Source organism: Echinops telfairi, unplaced genomic scaffold (assembly GCF_000313985.2).
Source record: "Echinops telfairi isolate 266 unplaced genomic scaffold, ASM31398v2 ScPeMD7_7469;HRSCAF=8507_0, whole genome shotgun sequence".
In the NCBI taxonomy this organism is placed as follows: Eukaryota; Metazoa; Chordata; class Mammalia; order Afrosoricida; family Tenrecidae; genus Echinops; species Echinops telfairi.
In genome coordinates, this window is record NW_022111372.1 from 79,150,266 (window position 1) to 79,170,222 (window position 19,957).

General features: G+C 44.6%; 1 protein-coding gene across 2 annotated transcripts in view; it reads right to left on the reverse strand.

Moving 5' to 3' along the window:
* The window catches only part of GRIA1 (glutamate ionotropic receptor AMPA type subunit 1), a 392,988-nt gene extending 379,234 nt beyond the window's left edge, over nt 1–13,754 (reverse strand). The window contains exons 1-2 of one of the 2 annotated variants that reach the window (XM_004696740.2): nt 13,236–13,754; nt 10,086–10,223 (exon numbers count right to left, since the gene is read on the reverse strand). In XM_004696740.2, the coding sequence (XP_004696797.1) occupies nt 10,086–10,223; nt 13,236–13,317 (220 nt within the window). In that variant the 5' untranslated portion in view covers nt 13,318–13,754. The remainder of the gene's footprint in view (nt 1–10,085; nt 10,224–13,235) is intronic. The other variant, XM_004696739.2, reaches the window with a different exon arrangement.
* Nucleotides 13,755–19,957: the final 6,203 nt, after the last annotated feature.

A 19,957-nucleotide genomic window follows, 5' to 3' on the forward strand; every position in this document is an offset into this window, starting at 1 on the left:
TGTGCATTGGATACAAGGACTGCTGTTACCAAAGGGGCATATAGGATCCGCAAGGAAGCAGGCCAAGGAACAGCCAATGGTCAGAAAAAAGCCTTCCCACCCCTCCGATGGTCCTGGATGCTATGCAACCAGAAACACAAAAGCACTGCTCATTCTCCATTGCTTTGCGAACTCAGTTTCCTCATCCGTCAAAACAAACAAACAAACAACAACAACAACAACAACAAGACCCTTTAGAATAAAAATATCTCCTGCATTACATTTTATTGGGAATAAAGGTCTGGATCCTAGTCACTTAGTCGCTCTCATCATAATCAGGAATGTCTGATATTAATTATTCATATATTTATTTTAAAGATATACTGAGGTTCAAAAATAATTGATGGTTAACAGGTTGCAGCCAGGTCTTGTACCCAAAATCCTTTAATTGGAAAATGGAACTTTACTTAAGACACAATAATAATTGTCTATACGAATTTGCAGTTAGGTGCCTAGGACTCTCACTATACAGAAGCACTATGCCATAAAGCAAAAATAATTCAAGATTATGACTGTGTCTGACATACGTTCGTTCGTTCATTCATTCAATGGCCAGCACCACTGACTGTAATTGTATGGCAAGGACACGGTTAGCCAGCTACATAAAAGGAGGTCACGACCCTTCAGCTTCTTTCCAGTTGGGTAGCAAAGTGAGACTCTAGAGAACTAAAACTCAGCACAACATGTGACAGTTGCTACGAGGAAGGCATCAAAGCCTAAGAGTACATGTAGGAAAGCATGGGAGGTCCAAAGGAGAAGCCGGTCCAAGTTAGAACCACCTAGGACAGAATGTCAACAGAGGAATACAGGAAGTGTACATATCCAGATAGCAGGGGAGGGGAAATGGCGTGTGCATGTGAGGCTCATTGAAGGTGCCAGTTTAGCTAGAAACTCCGACGGACCTTCTCTGCTAAAGAAACAGCTAAGGTCTCCAGATGATTTCCTGGGCTTCAAGCACATTCCCAGGACTGTGGGCTCCTCACAGAGGCTGTCCCGAGCTCCGTGAGCTTACTCAGGAGCCCACTAGAGAGCCGTTTAGGACTATTATCCCTGCACGAAATCTTCAGTCTCCCTTCCCTTCAGTGTCCCTGCCCTGCCCATCTTCCAGACTCCAGCTCGAATTTGTACCAGAAGTAAAGGAACAAAGGTCATTGCTGTACAAGCAAGAAGTCTCTGGGGAACATGAGCATGACGAAGTGCTCCAGAGGTTGGTTCATTCCTGGTGAGAAAACAGATATCTGACCATGTCGCTTTTCTTAAAATGCTTCAGCAGTTTTCACATAGCTTTGGGGCTGGAGATCAAAATCCATAACTTACTCTCAAGGCCTGGCTTCTGCCACCCTTTCCAGTCCTGCATGCTCCTACTTTCCTCCCAGGAATTCCTGGACTCCTCCTCCCAGTGTCAGCCACACATTCCCAAAACCTTTGCTTCTGCTCGCAAACGGCTCTCCTGAAGGAAGGTTCCCCACCCCTCTGACCAGAACTGGGTTTGTTGTTTCCTATGACCTCATCGAAGGTTGTGCCCTGGTGTATTCAGCATACGTGCACAGGAGTCTGCAAGGCCACTCGGCCCTCTTTGGCAGAAAGGTAGGGCTTTCTATGCCTAGGAACAGTTTTAGGTGGGAAAGTCAAAGGGGCAGTTCTACCCTGCCCTAGAGGTTCGCGATGAGTTGGCATCGGCTTGATGGCAGTAAGTATACTCCTCTTGGTGTGATGATTGGATTAATAGCTTCTTCTATGCCTAGTCAGGAAGGTCCATAAACACAGGGCTGCTTCAGTTTTTGTTCACACTTGGACTGGCACTCCCTCATTACTTGATGAATATTGAATATATGCACCCGAGGCCCAGTCTTGTAATCCCTTCACGTTTCCACACACAATGTGCTTTGGTGTATAAATTGGTGGGGAGAGGTTCAGCGTTTTCCTTAGATTCTCAGAGTTTAGTGAGTCTGTCCATGACCTACGTTTAAAACAAAAGGCTCCTTTCTTAATTGTTTGCCTAAGGGGGTTGCCATATGGACTCCCCATAGAAATATAAACCTGGGACAACTCGCAGATCATTTGAGTTCCATTTTATAGGTAAGCATGGCAGTGGGTTCCTTCTAAGGCTATCCTTAGAACATTTCAGAAGACAGTCTAGCATTTGAATGTGCATCTTCAAATCCTAACAGAGTATACTTTTCATGCATCAAAGATGATAAATATGCATAATTTAGCCTCCTGTTGACACGACAGAGCAAAGTTCTAGGCTGCTGCTCATGGGCTCGCCACGACTTGGAAGCAACTGTATGATATGAAGAATACACTTAATCTTCTCCATAGCATCATCTATCAAATGGAGTCATAACCTTTCAAAGTTATTATAAAAATTAAATAAAGTAATGTGCTAATTATCTGGCACTCAGTAAGTCTTCAAAATAATCTTTGTTAACCCTGTTAGCAGCTGTCTATTCTCCTCTTTGCTGCATAACTTCTTGACAACAAGAGTTACCCAGCTTTTGTGTCCTCTACCATCTGAATGAGATAGAACCATTATCAGAATGCTATAAGAAAATGACGATGCTCAAGTTACAAAACCAGTACAGGCAGATTAACCTGCAGGTCTGGGCAAGAGAGATGATGTCATTATGTTCGAATAAATATCCTAAGGAACGGGGATGGCTTGGGCACACTGGAGAGTTTATGCCCCCAAAAGGGCAATGTTCCTGAGCTCTTGACAGTGAGTGATGAGCAGGAATGAGGATCCCTAGTTAATAGATCCGTTGAATTTTTTATTCCTGGAGAACTTGGAAACCCACATTTTAAAATGTCTAATCTTGATATTTTCAAATTCCTACACAGCTCCAGCAAAATAAAATCTGTGGGTTGGATCTGGTAGTGATCAAGGATCCTCTGGCAAGAATTCACATGGCATCTGTTGGTTATCAATGCCTAGATTCTTGTTTGAATGTCTCCAGGTTTCCAAGTTAGACACACAGCAGAGGGAACCCATTGGTGTGTCCTGGTACTGTCTACCTGATTGCCATTTAGGCTCTCAGCGTCATCATGCTGTGTGCTTCCCTGACTGCTGGAGATGTTTGTTCATTTGCCTTAGAAGCATCGCCCTGTGTCAGGTATTCTCAGCAACACCACATGATAGCCACGTGGGGTGCTCCTGCACTGCGACTCACAGTCTGAGAGGAGGGTTACCACCTCAACACACAACACAGGCACCATTGCTAGGGCTTAGAAACTCCCTGCTTCCAAGAGCCAGTCAGGTAAAGGAATGTGAGGAGTGGGCAGGCAGGAAGGAGGCTGTGGAGGTGGGTGAAATGTTCTATACTCTGGCCATGGGAGCATTACCGTGTCTTAGAGTTGTCCGACCTTTGTGAAATCCGAGTGCCAACAGTCAATTTCCTGATTTGTAAACACTAACTGAGTCTGAAATTGGTTTGTGGCTAGCCATTTGGTGACCCCCGTCCTGCAGTACCTGAAATTGTCATGCCAGTTTGGCCTGCCTGAATATGCCCTACACCAGCTTGTTGTTGGCTGTCAAGTTGATTCTGACTCATGAGGATTCCGTATGTGCAGAACAGAACTGCTCTGTAAAGTCCACGAGGCTGCCAGCTTTCCGAAGCGGATCTGTCGGTCGGTCTAGTGAGGTTCTTCTTGGTGAACTGCTAACTCTTCAGTTATTAGTTGAGCACCTCACCATTTGTGCCTCCCAAGGACTCTTGCCTTGCAGTGTCTGATAAACACTACAAGAAAGACCCAGCAGGGTCTTGCCACATAATCAAGAGAGAGAAGGAACAAAGTAACCTGTCCTTTTTGTCCTTGCAGATGCTAATTCCTCCAGGCAGAAGGAGAAGGCAGCATCTCTTCCCCACTCTGTCCCCACCTCTGTGATCCATTTAGCTTGGCAGCTCAATTCACCACCGATCTGTGAGGCAGACCCCATTCCCTAAGGCATCTCCAGTGTTCTGCACACACTCCTGCTACTGCACTTACCACATGACATTTTAGTTTTTTCTTTATGGGACAGTCAGCCTGAGGAGGGATACAGTCCTCCAGGGCAGGGAACATGTCTTACTTTTCTCTGCATGTGTAGTGCTTAACACACCTGGGCTTGGTTAAGGACGCAAAACTGCTTGCTAAGTGAACGGAAGATTTTTTAGATTAAAGGAGAGTTTTTCAACGTGTGATCCCCATACTAACTACTACAGAGTCCCCCCCAGAGATTGCTCTTCAAAATTCTGATTCAGGAAGACCAAAGGAGCTCTCCACCCCATTCTTGCTTTAAATTAGGTCCCTCGATGACTCTTGTGTGCATGGAGATTTAAGGGGCTGTGAGCTATATGATTTCACAAGGAGAGAGGCTGTGCTTTCTTCACTAGCCATTTGCTATTTGCTGTACCTAACACAGTGAGCATTAGCACTGGTGGCCCAGTGGATTAATTAGTGTTCAAACTCACCAGCTACTCTGAGAGAGAAAAAATGAGGCAGTCTTGTTTCGAAAGAGACGTGCAGCTTAAGAAAACCTATGGAACAGTTGTGCTGCCTCCTCTGGAGTCATGGGGTCAGAATCGCCTGGATGGACATGGATTAGGACAATGATTGGCACACAGTGGATGTGCAGAGTACACCAGGGAGCTTCAAAGAGTTAATGGGAATATTTCATTGTCTTTCATTCTATTTTCCCATGAACTTTCCGATGCCGTATCTTCTATGAATATTCTAAAATCATATTTACTGGTGGACTGATTGGCTGGAATGATGACTGAATGGGTGAATAAATAGATGGATGGATGGATGAAAACACATTTATTAAACTGCAATGTTTTCCAGACCAAACAGAAACCTTGGTCAGGTTTTTGTCCACTCTGTTGTTTATGTGGTAGACAATTTTTGCTGATGATATTTTTTAAATGGTTGCAACAGTACATTGACAAGGGGCAGCCAGATATCCAGGAGGGAAAATGAAATGAGGGGTGTCATTGTTGATGTCAGATGGATATTGGCTGAAAACAGAATATCAGAAAGATATGTTTTACCGACCATGCAAAGACATTCAATGGTGTGAATCATAGTACATAATGGACAATACTAAGGAGAATAGACTTTCCAGAATACGTATTGAGCTCCTGCAGAACTGTCCCACAGACCAGGAAGCAGTGGTTCAGACAGAAAAAACATGATACTGCCTGGTTTAAAATCAGCAAAGGTGTGTGTCAGGGCTCTATAGCAATTAATCTGAAAAACTAAGCTATGTGAAGCCAAATACAGGGTCAGGATCGGAGGAAGAGCTGTGGTATGCAGATGGAATACCTTGACTTCTCAAAGTCAAGAAGACATACAGACGAATACTAAAGGCTTAGGCCTTGATAGGGATTGCACCTCAACATTAAAACAAACACACACAAAAGTCCCCATAATCAGACTAACAACCGTCATCATGATAAATGCATCAAAGAAGGAAGTTGTCAAAGATTTCATTTGCCTTGGATCCACAGTTAATGCCCATGGAAGCAGCAGTCAAGAAATCACATGATGGGTTGCATCAGGCACATCTGCTGTGAAAGACCTCTTCAAAGTGTTAAAAAGCAAAATGCCGCCGAGGACAAAAGTGCACCTGACCTAGCCCCATGGTATTTCAATTGCCTCCTATACATGCAAAAATGGGATAAGAAAGACCAATGAAAAAATTGATGTATTCGAATACTAGTGTTGGTAACAATATTAAATGTAATATGGCCAGCAGAGTAATCATGGTGGATTGGGTGAAGCACTATGATGGGAACTGCAAGATAAGTGGTTCAAATTCATCAACTGCTCTTTCAGAGAAAGATGAGGCTCTCTGTCCCTGTGAAGATGTACAATCACAGAATCCCTCTGGAACATTTCTGTTCAGGTCTAGAGGGTTTCTATGAATGGGAGTTGACTCCTCGGTGGTGGTTTGGGTTTTTGGTTGGCCAGAAGAATGAGCCAGTCTGTCTTGGAAGAAGAGCAACCAGAATGCTCCTTTAGAAGGAGGGATGTCGAGATGTCATCTCAAGCACTTTGAACATGCTATTGGGATGGGCACATTCCTGGAGAATATACACTGTGTTTGAAAAAGCAGATGGTCAGAGAAAAAGAGCAAGACCCTTAATGAGATGTAGTGACACAATGGCTGCAGTAATAGGTTCAAAGGGAGACCACTGTGATGATGATGCAGGGCCAGACAGTTTTATTCTGTTGTCAAGTGGCTATGCATCGAAACGGGCTAGAGGGCATTCAACAACAATATTGTGTACCCTTGCTACAGAGGCCCCATGAAAAGTGACAGTTGTCCCGTAACTTCGATGTTGGTGGAAGCCTTCCCACATGTGCTCCTGTGGACTTGTAAGGCCCTGGTGTTCCTGATTCAGTGACTACCTGTTAATGATAACAGGCAAGGAAAACAAGACAATTGAGTGCAAAGAAAATACCATACCCTCACTTTGGCTGGTGGTGTTAGCTGATTCTCCTCTTTCATATTCCTCGGCTCCCCCTATTCTGTCATCACTACTCTTCCTCTATAACCCCCTGTTCCTAACACATTTAGTAGGAATGGTTCTGGTTAAACTTCTCCCTTCCCGTCTCCACCCTCTGGTGGAGGGATGCTGAATAGCAAAAGGTGCTGAAAAAATGAACAGCAAAAATTCTGAGAAAGAGAAGATAAATCGAAGACAGTTGCTTTCTGGAGTTGTTTTCCTTAAGCCTAACTTGAGGCAGTTAATTGAAAGTCCAATTTTTCAAATAGCATGCAATATTGAATCTGAATCAAATGCTTTTCTTGATTTTCCCTAAATGAATTAAACAGCCCACCTTACACAAGCCACTTTGTTTCCTTGATTAATTTTTCTTTTTTCAAACTGAGACACATATAAGATTCTCCCAAACTAATGGATCACAGTTAATTCTGACATATAAAATAACAGAGTCTTATAAGCAGTCTAGAAATTACATTGTCTTCATTACCACCGGATTGTCCGACATGCTTTCTGACATTGAATGTAAACATCAGAAGAAATAGAATGTCTATGCACAATACAATGTTTCTTCTCAGATAAGCCCTATAGCAAGATTCCCCACTGGATGGTAACTTATTCGAGAATCTGGATATTGTATCATCTTTGTATTTCCAATGTCCGCTCAGTTCAAAGCATTGAGGAAACATGTAGGGAAAGATCATATAAAGAAGGTGAGCCTTCATAGAAACCTGTAAGCTGGTATATCATAGCGATCAAGCTCAAGGTCCCAGATGCCTTCACTCTCAGTTCACTGGCCACGTCTCCTGTATTCTTTCTTCCTCCCTAATAACTAGCCGGCAAGCCTGTCAGAGGAAGTTTTAAGTTGTAAAGATAACAACACAGAAGCACCACCTTTTGTCTGAGAACATTTCCTCCTATTCTTGTCTTTTATTATCTCATCCTGCCAGTCAACATCTTGACACTAGGATCGCACTGAACATGGCTCTGCTGTAGAAGCTCTGCTGTAGACAGCTCTCAACAGTGCGAGTACACACACATGCCGGCAGTTTCTTCACCTTGATTCTCTGAGTAAGGAATCTTTCTTGCTTAATGGACCCCTTTAAGAGAATGACAAAGCTATGGATTATGACAAAAGCTATAGAGCCTCTCAGTAGGCATTAAATGAACATACCATGTACATGCACCACATTGTGCATTACGTCAAGTTTTTTATAGAGATATCGATGCCTATCCCCAAACCCTCTCGTAAGAAAGCCAGCTGTGTGCATCTAGTTGATTTCAACTCATTTCAACTTTATAGGACCGAACAAAACTACCTCCTGCAGTTTCCTAGGTAATACTTTTAACAGGAAGTAGATTGACAGGTCTTTTCTCCTGCAGATAGAGTTGGTGGGCTTGAAGCACTGAGGTTTTCATTTAGCAGCTAAACCCTAAACTACTGTGTCCCTGGGCTGCTTCTAAAAAACACCCTACATTAAGTTAAATTTGAAAAAATGAATGTGAGGTTATTTGGGGCCCCAGTGGCATCGTGCTTACCCGTTGGGTGGATAACCTCATGGTCAGCAGTTTGAAGCCACTAACCATCCCAACGACTTGTCAAGAGAGATACAGGCTTTGTCCTCCTGTCCTGCAGGATCACACTGAGGCAGCATCTCGATGGTAGTGAGTTGGAGATTTGGTGAGGTTATCTAATAGCTAAATACCTGCTCAATATTATTCCAGTTCCTCAAGTCGATGTACTTACAGAACTACAATTCAACATTAAACAATCAAAATGCAGCTCTCCTCTGTGGGTAGTAACTTTCACTCTCAGTATTATCAGGATGCAGAATGGCTCTCTTCAGGGAATCACTTCTGAGCAAAATCATAGCACTGCTGGGAAGGACTAAACCTTTGTCTCCTTAGGTGCTTTTCCAGACCAGGCTCAGACCCTAAAACTCTTGAGTTTCTACATATCTCACGTTACGCAAGGGTGGAGGTCTCTCAGTGGCCAGGAACATGGCCCTGAGTGTCATAACTCAACCAGTAAAACTTGCTGCCATTGAGCTGTGGAAACTCATAATGACCTTATAGGACAGGGTGGAACTGCCTCTGCCAGTTTCCGAAACTGTAACTCTTTCTGGAAGAAAGCCGCATCTTTCTACCTCAGAGCAGCTGGTGGTTTTGAACTGCTGACCTTGCAAATTGCAGTCCAATGAGTAACCATTACACCACCAGGCCTCCTAAATCCAGCATTTTCCTCTTGGATGTGCTCAGGTAAATTTCATAGCCAGTTTCAGATGTAGTGTCTTCATTTCTAAGGGGAATATAACATACAGTACTGTGCAGGGGCGTGCAAGGATCGGATGCGCCAACATATGAAAGGCAGTGAGTGCATTGCATGGGCTTTAATGTATGATCAAGAAATGGGAATGAGTATTACTATAATCATCAATAAAATACTTACTATAGTTCTTAAAATAGTATGCATGAATCAATGAAATCTAATATGTTATCAATAAAAGCTAATAGGTGGTCTCAAGAATAAGGAGAATTATGAATTCTCACTTTGAGGTTTCAAAACATGTTCAGTTTAAGTCATTGAGAAGCCACCATGTGGGAATGTGGGCAATAGATAAAGCAAAGGTAGTCTGTGATTTCAACCATCCCCAGCTCCTCAGAAGCCACCAAGTAGCCCACACAGCTTATGGGGGCAATTTCATCCAGTTTTGAGCCTGGATTTGTTCTTGCCCAGTTAGCTCACACTCAGTATTTGATGCATTCCTTCTTAAGCTGAATCTCTGCAGGTAAAATATTTGTACTAATTCATTCTTATGATTTAATCAGACAGAAAACAAAAACCATGAGAGCCCAAAGTTTCCTTTCAGTCTTAGAGGACAGGAAAAACTCAAAATGAGATTTGCTATCTGTGTTTTGCAAGAATCCCATTCAGAAGCCAGAGAGTGCTCTATCCCTCCTCCTTTTCTGCGATCACCATTGTTATGTTCTGTGCTCTCAGGCCATCCCACAACATTCAATTGTTTCAAGCCATTTTGGAAATAATCAAGGCGCACCATTTCTATCATAACTGTTCACTTCCCCAAATAGGAGATCATGCATACAATTTCTCATCTACTCCTTCTTATCAAGCCATGGGGACATGTTTTTCTTTTAATTTGTAGTTAAGAAATGGTTTGAATCTTTAAGACCACCTTCTCTGAGCCAGACCCTTTCTTTACTCAGAAGTTTCTTATCTTTGAAACTCTTTCAGTTGCTCCAGAAAACCAGGCCAGGTAACAGGGAGAGGAATCCACCCAAGTGCCTCACGTGCTGATATTTAAAAGTTAGCTGACAGTGAAAAAGCAAATCCCTTCCGCGAAGCGCTGCCGGATGTGAAATACCAACTGCTGGAATACCTCAAATGGCCCTGGACATCTTTCTTGCAGAGCCTTTCTCTTATGAAGACAGATGACAACCCCATCACATTTGTGCCACCACCATCTACCCACAGGCCTTCTGCTCATTGGACAGTCACGTCGCGGAAAAGACATCTCAGAAATAGAAACCATTACTTACATCTATAGGTCATCTCAAAGCTGTCGCTGATGTTCACAATATCAATCTGGGGAAGCAGCTTGGGGGGCTCTGTGAGTTGCGACAAAGCAAATCTAAAAGCGGCATGTTCCTGTGACTGCTGGTTTGGAAATAATCCCCCTGTGAGGAAAAGAAATACAACATGGTATCCAGGCTAGACACAGGATTTCCCTCCGCAGCAGCCCACACCAAATGGGCTCCTTTCTTCTGCCCATGTCAAACCCACAAGGTGTAGCCTGTGTTGGAGGGGGATACGAGTTCAATAGACTTCTGCAGATAAGCTCGAAGGTGATAAGAGCCTCCAACATCTATCACTCTGCTCAAACATCTGATGGCTCACCCCTCAACTCAGCTCAGCTCAGAGCAAACAGGAGCATAGGGCATGTCTCTTCCTCCTCCCGGGTGCACACCACCTGGGTGCCCTGGGCTCACACAAGCACGCTGTGATGCATTTTGTCCTGCTACCAAACCTGTTTCTTACCACAGAGCCTTATGAGAAGGAGGTGTTAATTCATGTCCATCTAACTTTGGACCCTGCGGGCTTCTGCAGGATTATAACCCTTTGCTTGTCCTTTCCCTCATGGTCTTCAGCCTGGCAAGACCTGCATGCCACTTAATGATTCCTTGCCAGTGTCTCTCACATTTATGATGCATTTCTTCTGGACAGCCTTGATGTTGAGCAAACAATGATTTGTTTCTTCTCTTATCACTTGCGATCCCAGCTCCCTGGGAATGACTTGTTACATAAGGGATTATCATTGTCTTTGCTCCAGAGAACTACTGTATGTTTTAAAAATGGGTGGTTTTAGGGATGTGAAGAGGATACAAACATTCTATTCTAGCAACAACGACAAAAATGGTTCCGGTCAAGGCTACTGTTCCAAGTGAAAAAGAGTGCACAGCTTATCTGTGTGCTTCCTGGGGACATGCAAGCACATTAGCATATGTTTTCTGGGAATGAAAATCAGCTATTTCCAGAGTCTGAACTATAATGAATGCTTAGAAAGAAGTTCGTCCAGGATCCAAAAGTAATCACAGTTCTCATGTAATGTACTTCTAACTTCTTACACAATGGTTACATGTTTGCTTTTAAGGACCAGTAAGTAGATGATAAGGCTTTTGTTGGAGATCATATAGTAGAATATAGTAGAATCGAGTATTACCTGATTTTAAAAGCAGTGTTATTTCTCAGCATTTGTTCTACACTTTCATGTTTCAACCTTTTTAATGGAAAACGAGAACAACACTGGCTTTATCAGTTGAACAAGCATGGTAAGGGTAAATCTGATGAACGATCTGCAGCAGAGAGACATGAGCAAAAATCCCATGTGCACACACACACACAGAATAGCCTCTCATGTTCTATCCACGGTAAAACATACAAATAAACTTGGAGAAAGCCACGTCCACACAAGCCTCCCCAAGGATTTGCATTCAGCCAAGTAGGAGAAATACTGAAGTAGAAACACGAGTGATGCCACATGTTAAAATGAATGAGTAGACCTGTATATATGTTTTAAAGAATAAAAACAAACAAAATCTATGTCCTTGATTCTGAGGCTACCTCTTCCTCCCAGATGACCACACCCCACACACTCCCCTGTCCCCTTCCCCCTCCTTTGCAATGAATGAAAGGGAAAGCAAGTGGTCAGGAGGCAGATAGCGAGTCTGGGCTTCAAAGGAAGTGTCAATCTGAGGCAGGAAGTTTTTCATGTTAGGCACTAACCCACCTAGCCCCACATAGGCTTCAGAATGCAGCTTAACAGGTGTCAGCAAACAAAGCAAGTTACTACTCCATGATGACACCAACAAACCTGGACTCCAGCTCGCTGGGGAGGCCCAGGGGAGACCCAGACTGCAGGTTTGTAAGCAACCCAACACCACCTGTACCTATCGCCATGCAAACACACTCCCAGGAAGAACACACAGTCCCGGCAACAGGAACTTTCCCTAGTGGAACTGCATCCCTGCGTCGCTATCTGGGGTAAGAAAACAAAAGCCAAACAACCCTAGAAACCTCCACGCAAAGCAGCCCCCTTGATTCTGGACACACACCTTCCTGGATTGCCACTAGCCACACGGAAGCCCAGAGCCCTGGGGCAAATCTGTTCTTGGTTCTATCACTCCTATTAGTTTTGTCCCTCTCACTCCACCCCACACAACCATTTCTGTTAGGAAGAGTCATGTTTATTAGGCATCCAGCAAAATCCTGAGAGAGTTGGCGGTCTGTTGGGCAGCAAAACAAGTGGGAAATGGAAATGTGGAAGGAAAAGCCATGCAGCATGTGGAACCTGCTTCCAAGTGGAGAGAATGGAGCCCGGTGATGGGGACTGAAAACAACGTAAGGGAGCGTGTGTGTGTGTGTGTGTGTGTGTGTGTGTGTGTGTGTGTGTTTCAACGATAGATAATGACTGTGGACACAAAATGTAAGGCAGGGAGCAAAGGAAAGGCTAGAGAGAAGGCAGATTGGGAAGTCCCAGGACTGGGAGGTGGAGATTCACTAGCCCAGTGAAGCAGACATCACAAGGAAGGCTCCCTTGCCTTGTCGTGGCGGCACCTGCCATCATTTTAGTGGCTGCCACAGACCCAGCGCCCTCCACTCCTTTAAAAGGGTCTCTTTCTCCTTCCTGAGGTAAGAAATCACTGCCCTTCTCAATGTAATAGACACATGCATCTTAAGTCGACGAGATGAGGAGACACATAACTACACACAGCACTCACACTTACATAAATAAATGAAACTGAGCACCAGCATCCATGCAATGGAGATAGAGCCTTAAACACCCACCACCGCTTTCCTTGCTACCGCTTGATTTAATTTATTTATTTTTACTCTGAAACAGTGGCTCCTCCATTTCACATGCTCCTGGCTGGAGTGTGAGTGGTGTGTGTGTGTGTGCGTGCGCGCATGTGTGTGTGTACACGTTTCTCCTTTGCCCCTCATCTCAACAAGAGAAGCCCCCTCCCCACACCGACAGCCCAAGTCCTCCTCCCATCACCGCTCAGCTTTAGATGGCCAAGCACAATGGCTAGAACTTGGCAGGGGGGCGGGGGGGGGGGATGGATTCCCCTCAAACCCAAACCGCTGGCCAGACCCTGAAAGTCCCTCCCCCGAAGGTCCCCCTCACTCACCAATCTGGATATTGTTGGGGAAATTGGCACCGACTACTGTGCCTAGGAAACCGGTGCAGAAGAAGGCAAAAATGTGCTGCATATTCCTTTTTGCATTGGCGAAAACGAAGCCCAGATCCAATCATAGATTTATAGATTTGGTGTCCCCCTGCATTCCCTTTATTCCTGTTGATGGTCTGCCGCTTCTTTTCCTCTTGCAGTTGCTTCTTTCCTTGCTTCCTTCCTTCCTTCTGTGAGGTTTGCCTCTTTTCCCTGGAATCTGAGCACTTAAACTGCAGCGTTAACACCAACTGACAGCCAGATTAACTGAGCACGGGAAAGAGGAGCCGTCCTCATGCTCGCTGGAGTGCTTGCTCCCCTCTCCCTCTCCTCTTGCAAGCCTGCCTCTCACTAGCTCACTCCCTCCCTTGCTGGAGCTAGCTCTCCCCCTCACACTCACACAGGCTGCAGGCTCTATGCTAATACCTAATGGGGAGACGGCTCGAGGTTCCTCTGCCGACCTCCTCTACCTCCCACCCCCTGCCTGGGGTTCTCTCCTCATCCTTCTTTTCTGTGGGGCTGTGTGTGTGTGTGTGTGTGTGTTTGGGGGTTGGGTGGAGTGGGATATGTGGAACTTGGTCCTAAAAGGACCAAGGACCAAGTCCCATTTCACCTTTCCCCAGCTCTCTCTCCCAGCCCACCCCTCTGCCCCCTGCCAGGCAGAGACTATTAGGAATGTGGGTTCAGCTGTCAGGAGGTGGCAGGCAGGGGGTCCCCACAATAGTCCTGGATCCACCTACTGCCTGATCTAGGTCACTTTTTTCCTAGGAGTGCATGGCTGTGCTGGATGTGTCTCCCGCACTCCACTGGCCCAATTAGTCCTACAACTAAGTCCTGGTGGGAAGACCCTAGAAATCCCTCCTGGAAAATGTAAGGGGAGAAATAAGAAAACTTCTCCCCCTAATGAGAAGAATGACAGAGAGACAAACAGGGGGGTTCCAAATGATTGGCAGCTGCCTAGATATAGATATTTGGCTGAAACTAAGTACCTTGACAGTAAGAATTGGTGGTCTCTTTCAAATACTAGGCACTAAAAAGTGGGCCCCCTCCCCCTTCCTCCACATTCCACAGGAGTCTATAACATCAAAAACAAGTGGGTGTACAATAAAGGCTAAGGATACTTACACAGAGCAATTACATGAGTCATTTTGCAGAGATTCTAGAGAGAGGATTCAGGCTTTTTCAGTTATCTCTGGATGCTGTTCACATCTGGTCTAAACAAGAACCCTAGAGACCCTCTTAGACCAGGGTTTGCACTGTGAAAGACCCATAGAGCAAACAATTCTGTTCAGGAAATTGTGTGGGTCTTCACACAGCAGTGATGAGAAGAGCCTGTCTCAGAGAATGTTACAGTTTCTGAAGCAATGTCACCGCAGTGTCTCACTTTGCCTTCACAACAACCCTGCAAGGTGGCTATGACCCCCATTTTACAGACGGAAAAAACCAGGGCTCCTGGGTTTGGCATATAAAAAACACAGACTACTGAGATGGAGTCCGCATCTTCAATCAAATCTATTAACTCACTCTGAGCATCAACAGAGGCTGGGATCAGGCCTCCTACCCAACAGAGCATAGTTCTGGGAAAGGAAAATCCACTTTTTTCTTCATTTGGAATAAGGAAGTATGGACTTAGCTACTTAATTAGTCCATGTTGGCCAGAAATACCTTAATTTCTTTGTCACGAGTGATCTGTGGGGTAGTTACAAGGACTGGGATTTGCAAAAACATATCTGGATCCAATGGGCTCACCAACTAGGAACAACAAAACAGAGAAAGTGGGTGCTTCATAATGTCCTGTGCACTTTCCCGCATACTCATTAATTAGCTCAACTCGTTTTTTAAGGCTAGTGTGTATTCATTGGTTACCAGGTATCAGGTACTAGGCTAAGTAATACACCTGATGCTTTCAATTAGGCAACAACCCCTGTGGCAAGAGGTTTCTAACTGCTAACAAGGAAAGGATTGAAGACTCAAATTCTGGAAACTGCATCTGACAAAAGCTCTTACCATGATCCTCTACTATCAGTAAACTTTGAGTAGGGACAATTCTCCAAGGAGGGTCAGAGACAGAATCGGGATGATCACCTCTGAGCTTCAAGGCCAACATGAAAAGTCTATGACTCGATGGTTTTATCTTATCATATGATTTCCTCATTTGCATTTTTTCTCTTACTATTTTAGAAGGTACCTGGGGAGCTTTCAAGTTCTCTGAGCTTTCTGCCTAGTAATAACAATTAGGCTGTCATTAAAGGCTTCACACTTCTCTGTCATCATTCAGAGGAAGATTCCAAAGTCCTTTATGAAGATCAATTAGCAAAATCTGAACACCCACCTGTAATAGGTGAGCATCATTTTGTTTGTTTACTTCGTAGGAGGTGGGAGGGGGTTTAAAGGAAACACCATACTGCGTTTCTGTTATTCTTATAAATGGCTGCATCTACCTAAAATATAATTCAAACTATGTCATTGCCTGACTGAAATACATTCAATGGTTCCCCTGGCTTATTAAATAAATAGCTGATCAGTGATAAAATAAGCATCAAACTTGCATATGTTGAAATTAGACATTTAGGTCAAATTATATGTAGGTTGAAAAGATGTGGATTCGAGGGTTTGTCCCATTTTCTTTCTTTGTAGGGAACCTACTGTGGGCCCAACAAGATCCCTGGTGCTAGGGAGATCCAGGGAGGGGTCAGACAGTCTCCCGCCCAGGGCAGATGGATGTAGAAGGAAAGGAAGAGAATTCAGCCAGCTCTCTTCTGAGGCAGAACGTGACAAGCTCGCTAATAGAGATGTAAGCACCACACTTGGGGAACCAAAAAGGAAGCAACCAATATGTTTGTCTGTGGGGATCCAGCAAGGTTTCCAAAGAGCTGGACCGTGAAGGATAAGGAAACCACAGGCAGAGAGCGAGAGCTGGGGGAGGACAGTGCATGCAGAGTGAACAGCACCAGGCCTCACACACTATGCTGCATGAGCCCAGTGTCTCTGGTGCAGGGCTGGATAAATAGGATGAGGGCACCTAAAACCCGGAAGAGGTCAGGGTCAGGGTTTTGAAGCCACTGAATTCGTGATGTCCTGTTGAATGTACCGGAACATTTTCAGGATGACAGTTATTTAATCAGATATGTAGGCAAGCAGAAAGAAACTGACTATGGGTGGAAGGTAGTATCCGTCACTTTAGAGTTTAGGACTACACATTGAAAAATCTCGTCCCCTAAGTGGTCTGTTCTTGCTCTGTCTTTCATTGGCTCATCATGTTTTCTCATTTTCTAGTCTCCAAAGCTATTATATATACGCTAATCTTGGATGATTATCTTCGTTTTGCATAGTCTCTCACTAAGGTGGTCAAATGACGTATTTGATGTAGAAGGTTCAGCTGCTAACTGAAAGGCTGAGAGGTTGAGTCTACCCAGACACATCTTGGGAGAAAGGCTGAGAGATCTACGTTGCAAAAGCAAGTCATTACAAACTGCCTGGAGCATTGTCTACGCTGACACACCCACCCTGAGTTGGAGTCTCCTTGATGACAACTAGTGTTTTTACATCCAGCATCTTACCTCTCTTCTCAGGAACCCCATAACCCTGTGTAGGAGTTAGAACCACTTGACAGGTGAAATAAGACTCAGCGTCATTAGATTTTTGCTCAAGGTTGTGGTTGTCCACTGGAAGTGACTTTGTCTCTTAGAGATACATTTGCAATGTCAGAACATATTTTGTTTCTCACACCTGGGGTTGGGTGTGTTATTGACTTCTCATAGATGTAGGACAGAGATGCTGCTAAGTCCCTGAAATATGCAAGACAGCCCTCTTCCCTGCCCATCCTACGCCAAGTCACCCACAACCCAGATTTCCAAAGAACTATCACACAAACTGCCGATTGTGTGGAGGTTAAGAAACTCTAGCGTAAAGAAACATAACAAGTAGCTAGATCTCAGCCCCAGTCTCCGCTATATTGCACTGGAGAAAAGATTAGGTTCATCCTCTTTCAAGCCTTCAGATTTAAAAATGGGAACCCTAAAGATGGGCACTCCTCAGAGCCCAGATGGCTGAGTCTCTAGTGGAAATAGATTCAAGATGAGCATCAAGGACGGTGAAAGGGAAAGTCTTCCTAATGCTGCCCACGCTGTGCTTCGAGAGGGCATGCCACTTACTCTTAAGATCGTCAGTGACTTATCTTGGTTCAGATCGCTGATGAGCTTTAAGTCCCACTATTATGTAGCCCAAATATCCTAAGATTTATTTACTAGACGTTGGTCTAACACCACACATCAAGGAGAAATGTGTTGAATTTTAAAAGGATTTCAAATTCCAATGTCTACTTAGCACAAGCCAGAAATGAGTGAAGGGGGCTGAACCAGGAGACAGACAATAGCAAGGACAAACAGGCCTGGAGAGCCTACGTGTCCATCACACCTGGTTGCAGGTCCTCAAAGGACAGCCCGTTGTTCCCATAGGGAAAATTAGGCTTGATGTGGCCAGGTATTCTTTTTTTAAAATTTCCCGCTAGGAGAACTATGGATTCTGTCCCTTAAAACAATATGTGTGCCTTTCTGGCAAGAAGAGAGAGGACTTGATCTGGGGACTCCTTGGGCATCACATGCTGATTCTAGTTCAGTGGAAGGTAGGAAACAAGGGTTCAACCAACTGCGTCCATACTAATTTGGAAAGCAAGTCTGCTTCCCCTTGTTCCTTCATCTACAGAAGGAAGAGGTTGGATGAGCTCTGGCGACAAGGCACCCAGTTCTTAATAGCTCCAATAGGCTGGGACTCCACTTGAGACCAGGGACCCGGTGCAATGGATGCCATCTGGGAGCTCTGTGCTCGCTGCCATCTCCTGTTCCCTTGTGACTATGTCGTTAGTCAGGTCCCTTCCCCACCCTGGGCTAGCGCCTCTATCTGAAATATGCGGGGGCTGTGCCAAGGTCTCTTCTCGTTTGAACATTTTAGGCTTTTAGTGTGAAACAATTCATGAGGAGAAAAAAACACACATCAAATTTATGATCTGAGAACAGATCACCTACAGCCAAAAAACGGGCAAAAATGCAATCAGGGAGGGGGTGCCTCTGTGGCTTTAGACAGGCCCCATTTTTAAAGATGTAAAAAAAAACATTTTTTTCATGTTTTTAGCACAATTCGTACAGAAGACTCCCCAAATACTCCATAGCCTGTGTGTGTGGTGAGAACACCACCCCAAAGAATGTAATTACCCACCCTGGAATTCTGCCAGGTTTAACAGCGTGTTTTTTTTCCTCTTTTCTTTCAGACTTCCCTCCCTTCTCACAGAAATGACAGCATTTTCATAAGCCCTCAGCATTACTAGGTAATTAGGGAGCAGTGCAAGTTCTGGAAAACACCCTGGGGCAGGATCAATGCCTGGGAAAAAAAAAAAAAAAAAAATGTATTCCAGGGGGAGCTCCTACGCAGAACCATCGTTTAAGGGAGAAATCAGATGCACTGACTTTTCCTTAAACTAGCAGAGTCTTCAGAAAGGCCACCCTGGCCGCGTCCACAACTGTGGGTTTCCCCAGATACTGCTGACCGTGGTAGCTGACCAGGCCGTGGACTATGAGACAAGGGAGTGGGACTCTCATCATCCGATGGATGTTTGGGAATGAGCCACCTCCCCACTTTGCAGGTGTCTTCATCTGTGAAAAGGGATCATGAGAAGCTGTGCCTCATGGGGCTGGGAGGAGGGTAGTTGAACATTCCAGGTAGGGACTCTTTCCAGTGTCATTGGTGCTCTTCTTTCCAACTGTCCTCCAGTTAGCCCCAACTCATGGCAAGCTCGTGCACAACAAAGTGAAGCATTGCCCATCCATGTAGCATCTCCATCATTGTTGGCAGATGAAGTCATGATCCATAGGGTTTTCATTGGCTGAGTTTTGGAATTCGATCACCAGGCCTGTCTTCCTCATCTGTCTTAGTGTGGTAGCTCTGCTAAAATCTATTCAACACACAATCTTTCATTGGATACAGGTGGTAACTGTATATGAGGTGCATTGACTAGGAATTGAACTCAGGTCTCGCACAAGGAAGATGGAAATTCTAGCTTTGAAGCACCATCATTTCATGGCAATTGTTATATGTTGTCAAAATGGCAGTATTCTTATCCAGTGGCTAGTCTACATTCATCCTGGCATTTGAAGCGTTCTGTGGGGTTCCAATCTTTTTCTGAAATTTCCCATAGCTCCGTTGACCAGTCATCTATTAAGCTTATGTTACTTCCCCACATCATTCAAAACATTTATTGTTGCTACCACCTCTAAACCTGCTCCTTTCCTCATTCCTCATCTCGATCTACAAAGTACCTGCATTCATCCAGATGCTAGAATGAGAGCTATACTTAGCACGATGCCTTTCTCTCTCACCCCACCAGCTGGTCCTTCAAAATATCCGGGATCCCATCACTTACATGCCTTCTTTGTTACTCTGTCCTCCTCTTTGAGCTGACCCATGGCAATGTTTACTCTCCTTTAATTCCCATGGTTCCCTACCTTCCCCATGGCCTGACATGGGAACATCATTAGTTCTCTATGTAGCAGACAGAGTGAAACATTCAAAATGGAAGTCAGAGCTTTCCCTCCCCAGCTCCCCAGGAGCTTCACATTACGCTTAGAATAAAATCCAAAATCTAGCTCCTGCCTGGCTATTGAATACCTTTTCCTACACCACTTGGCTTG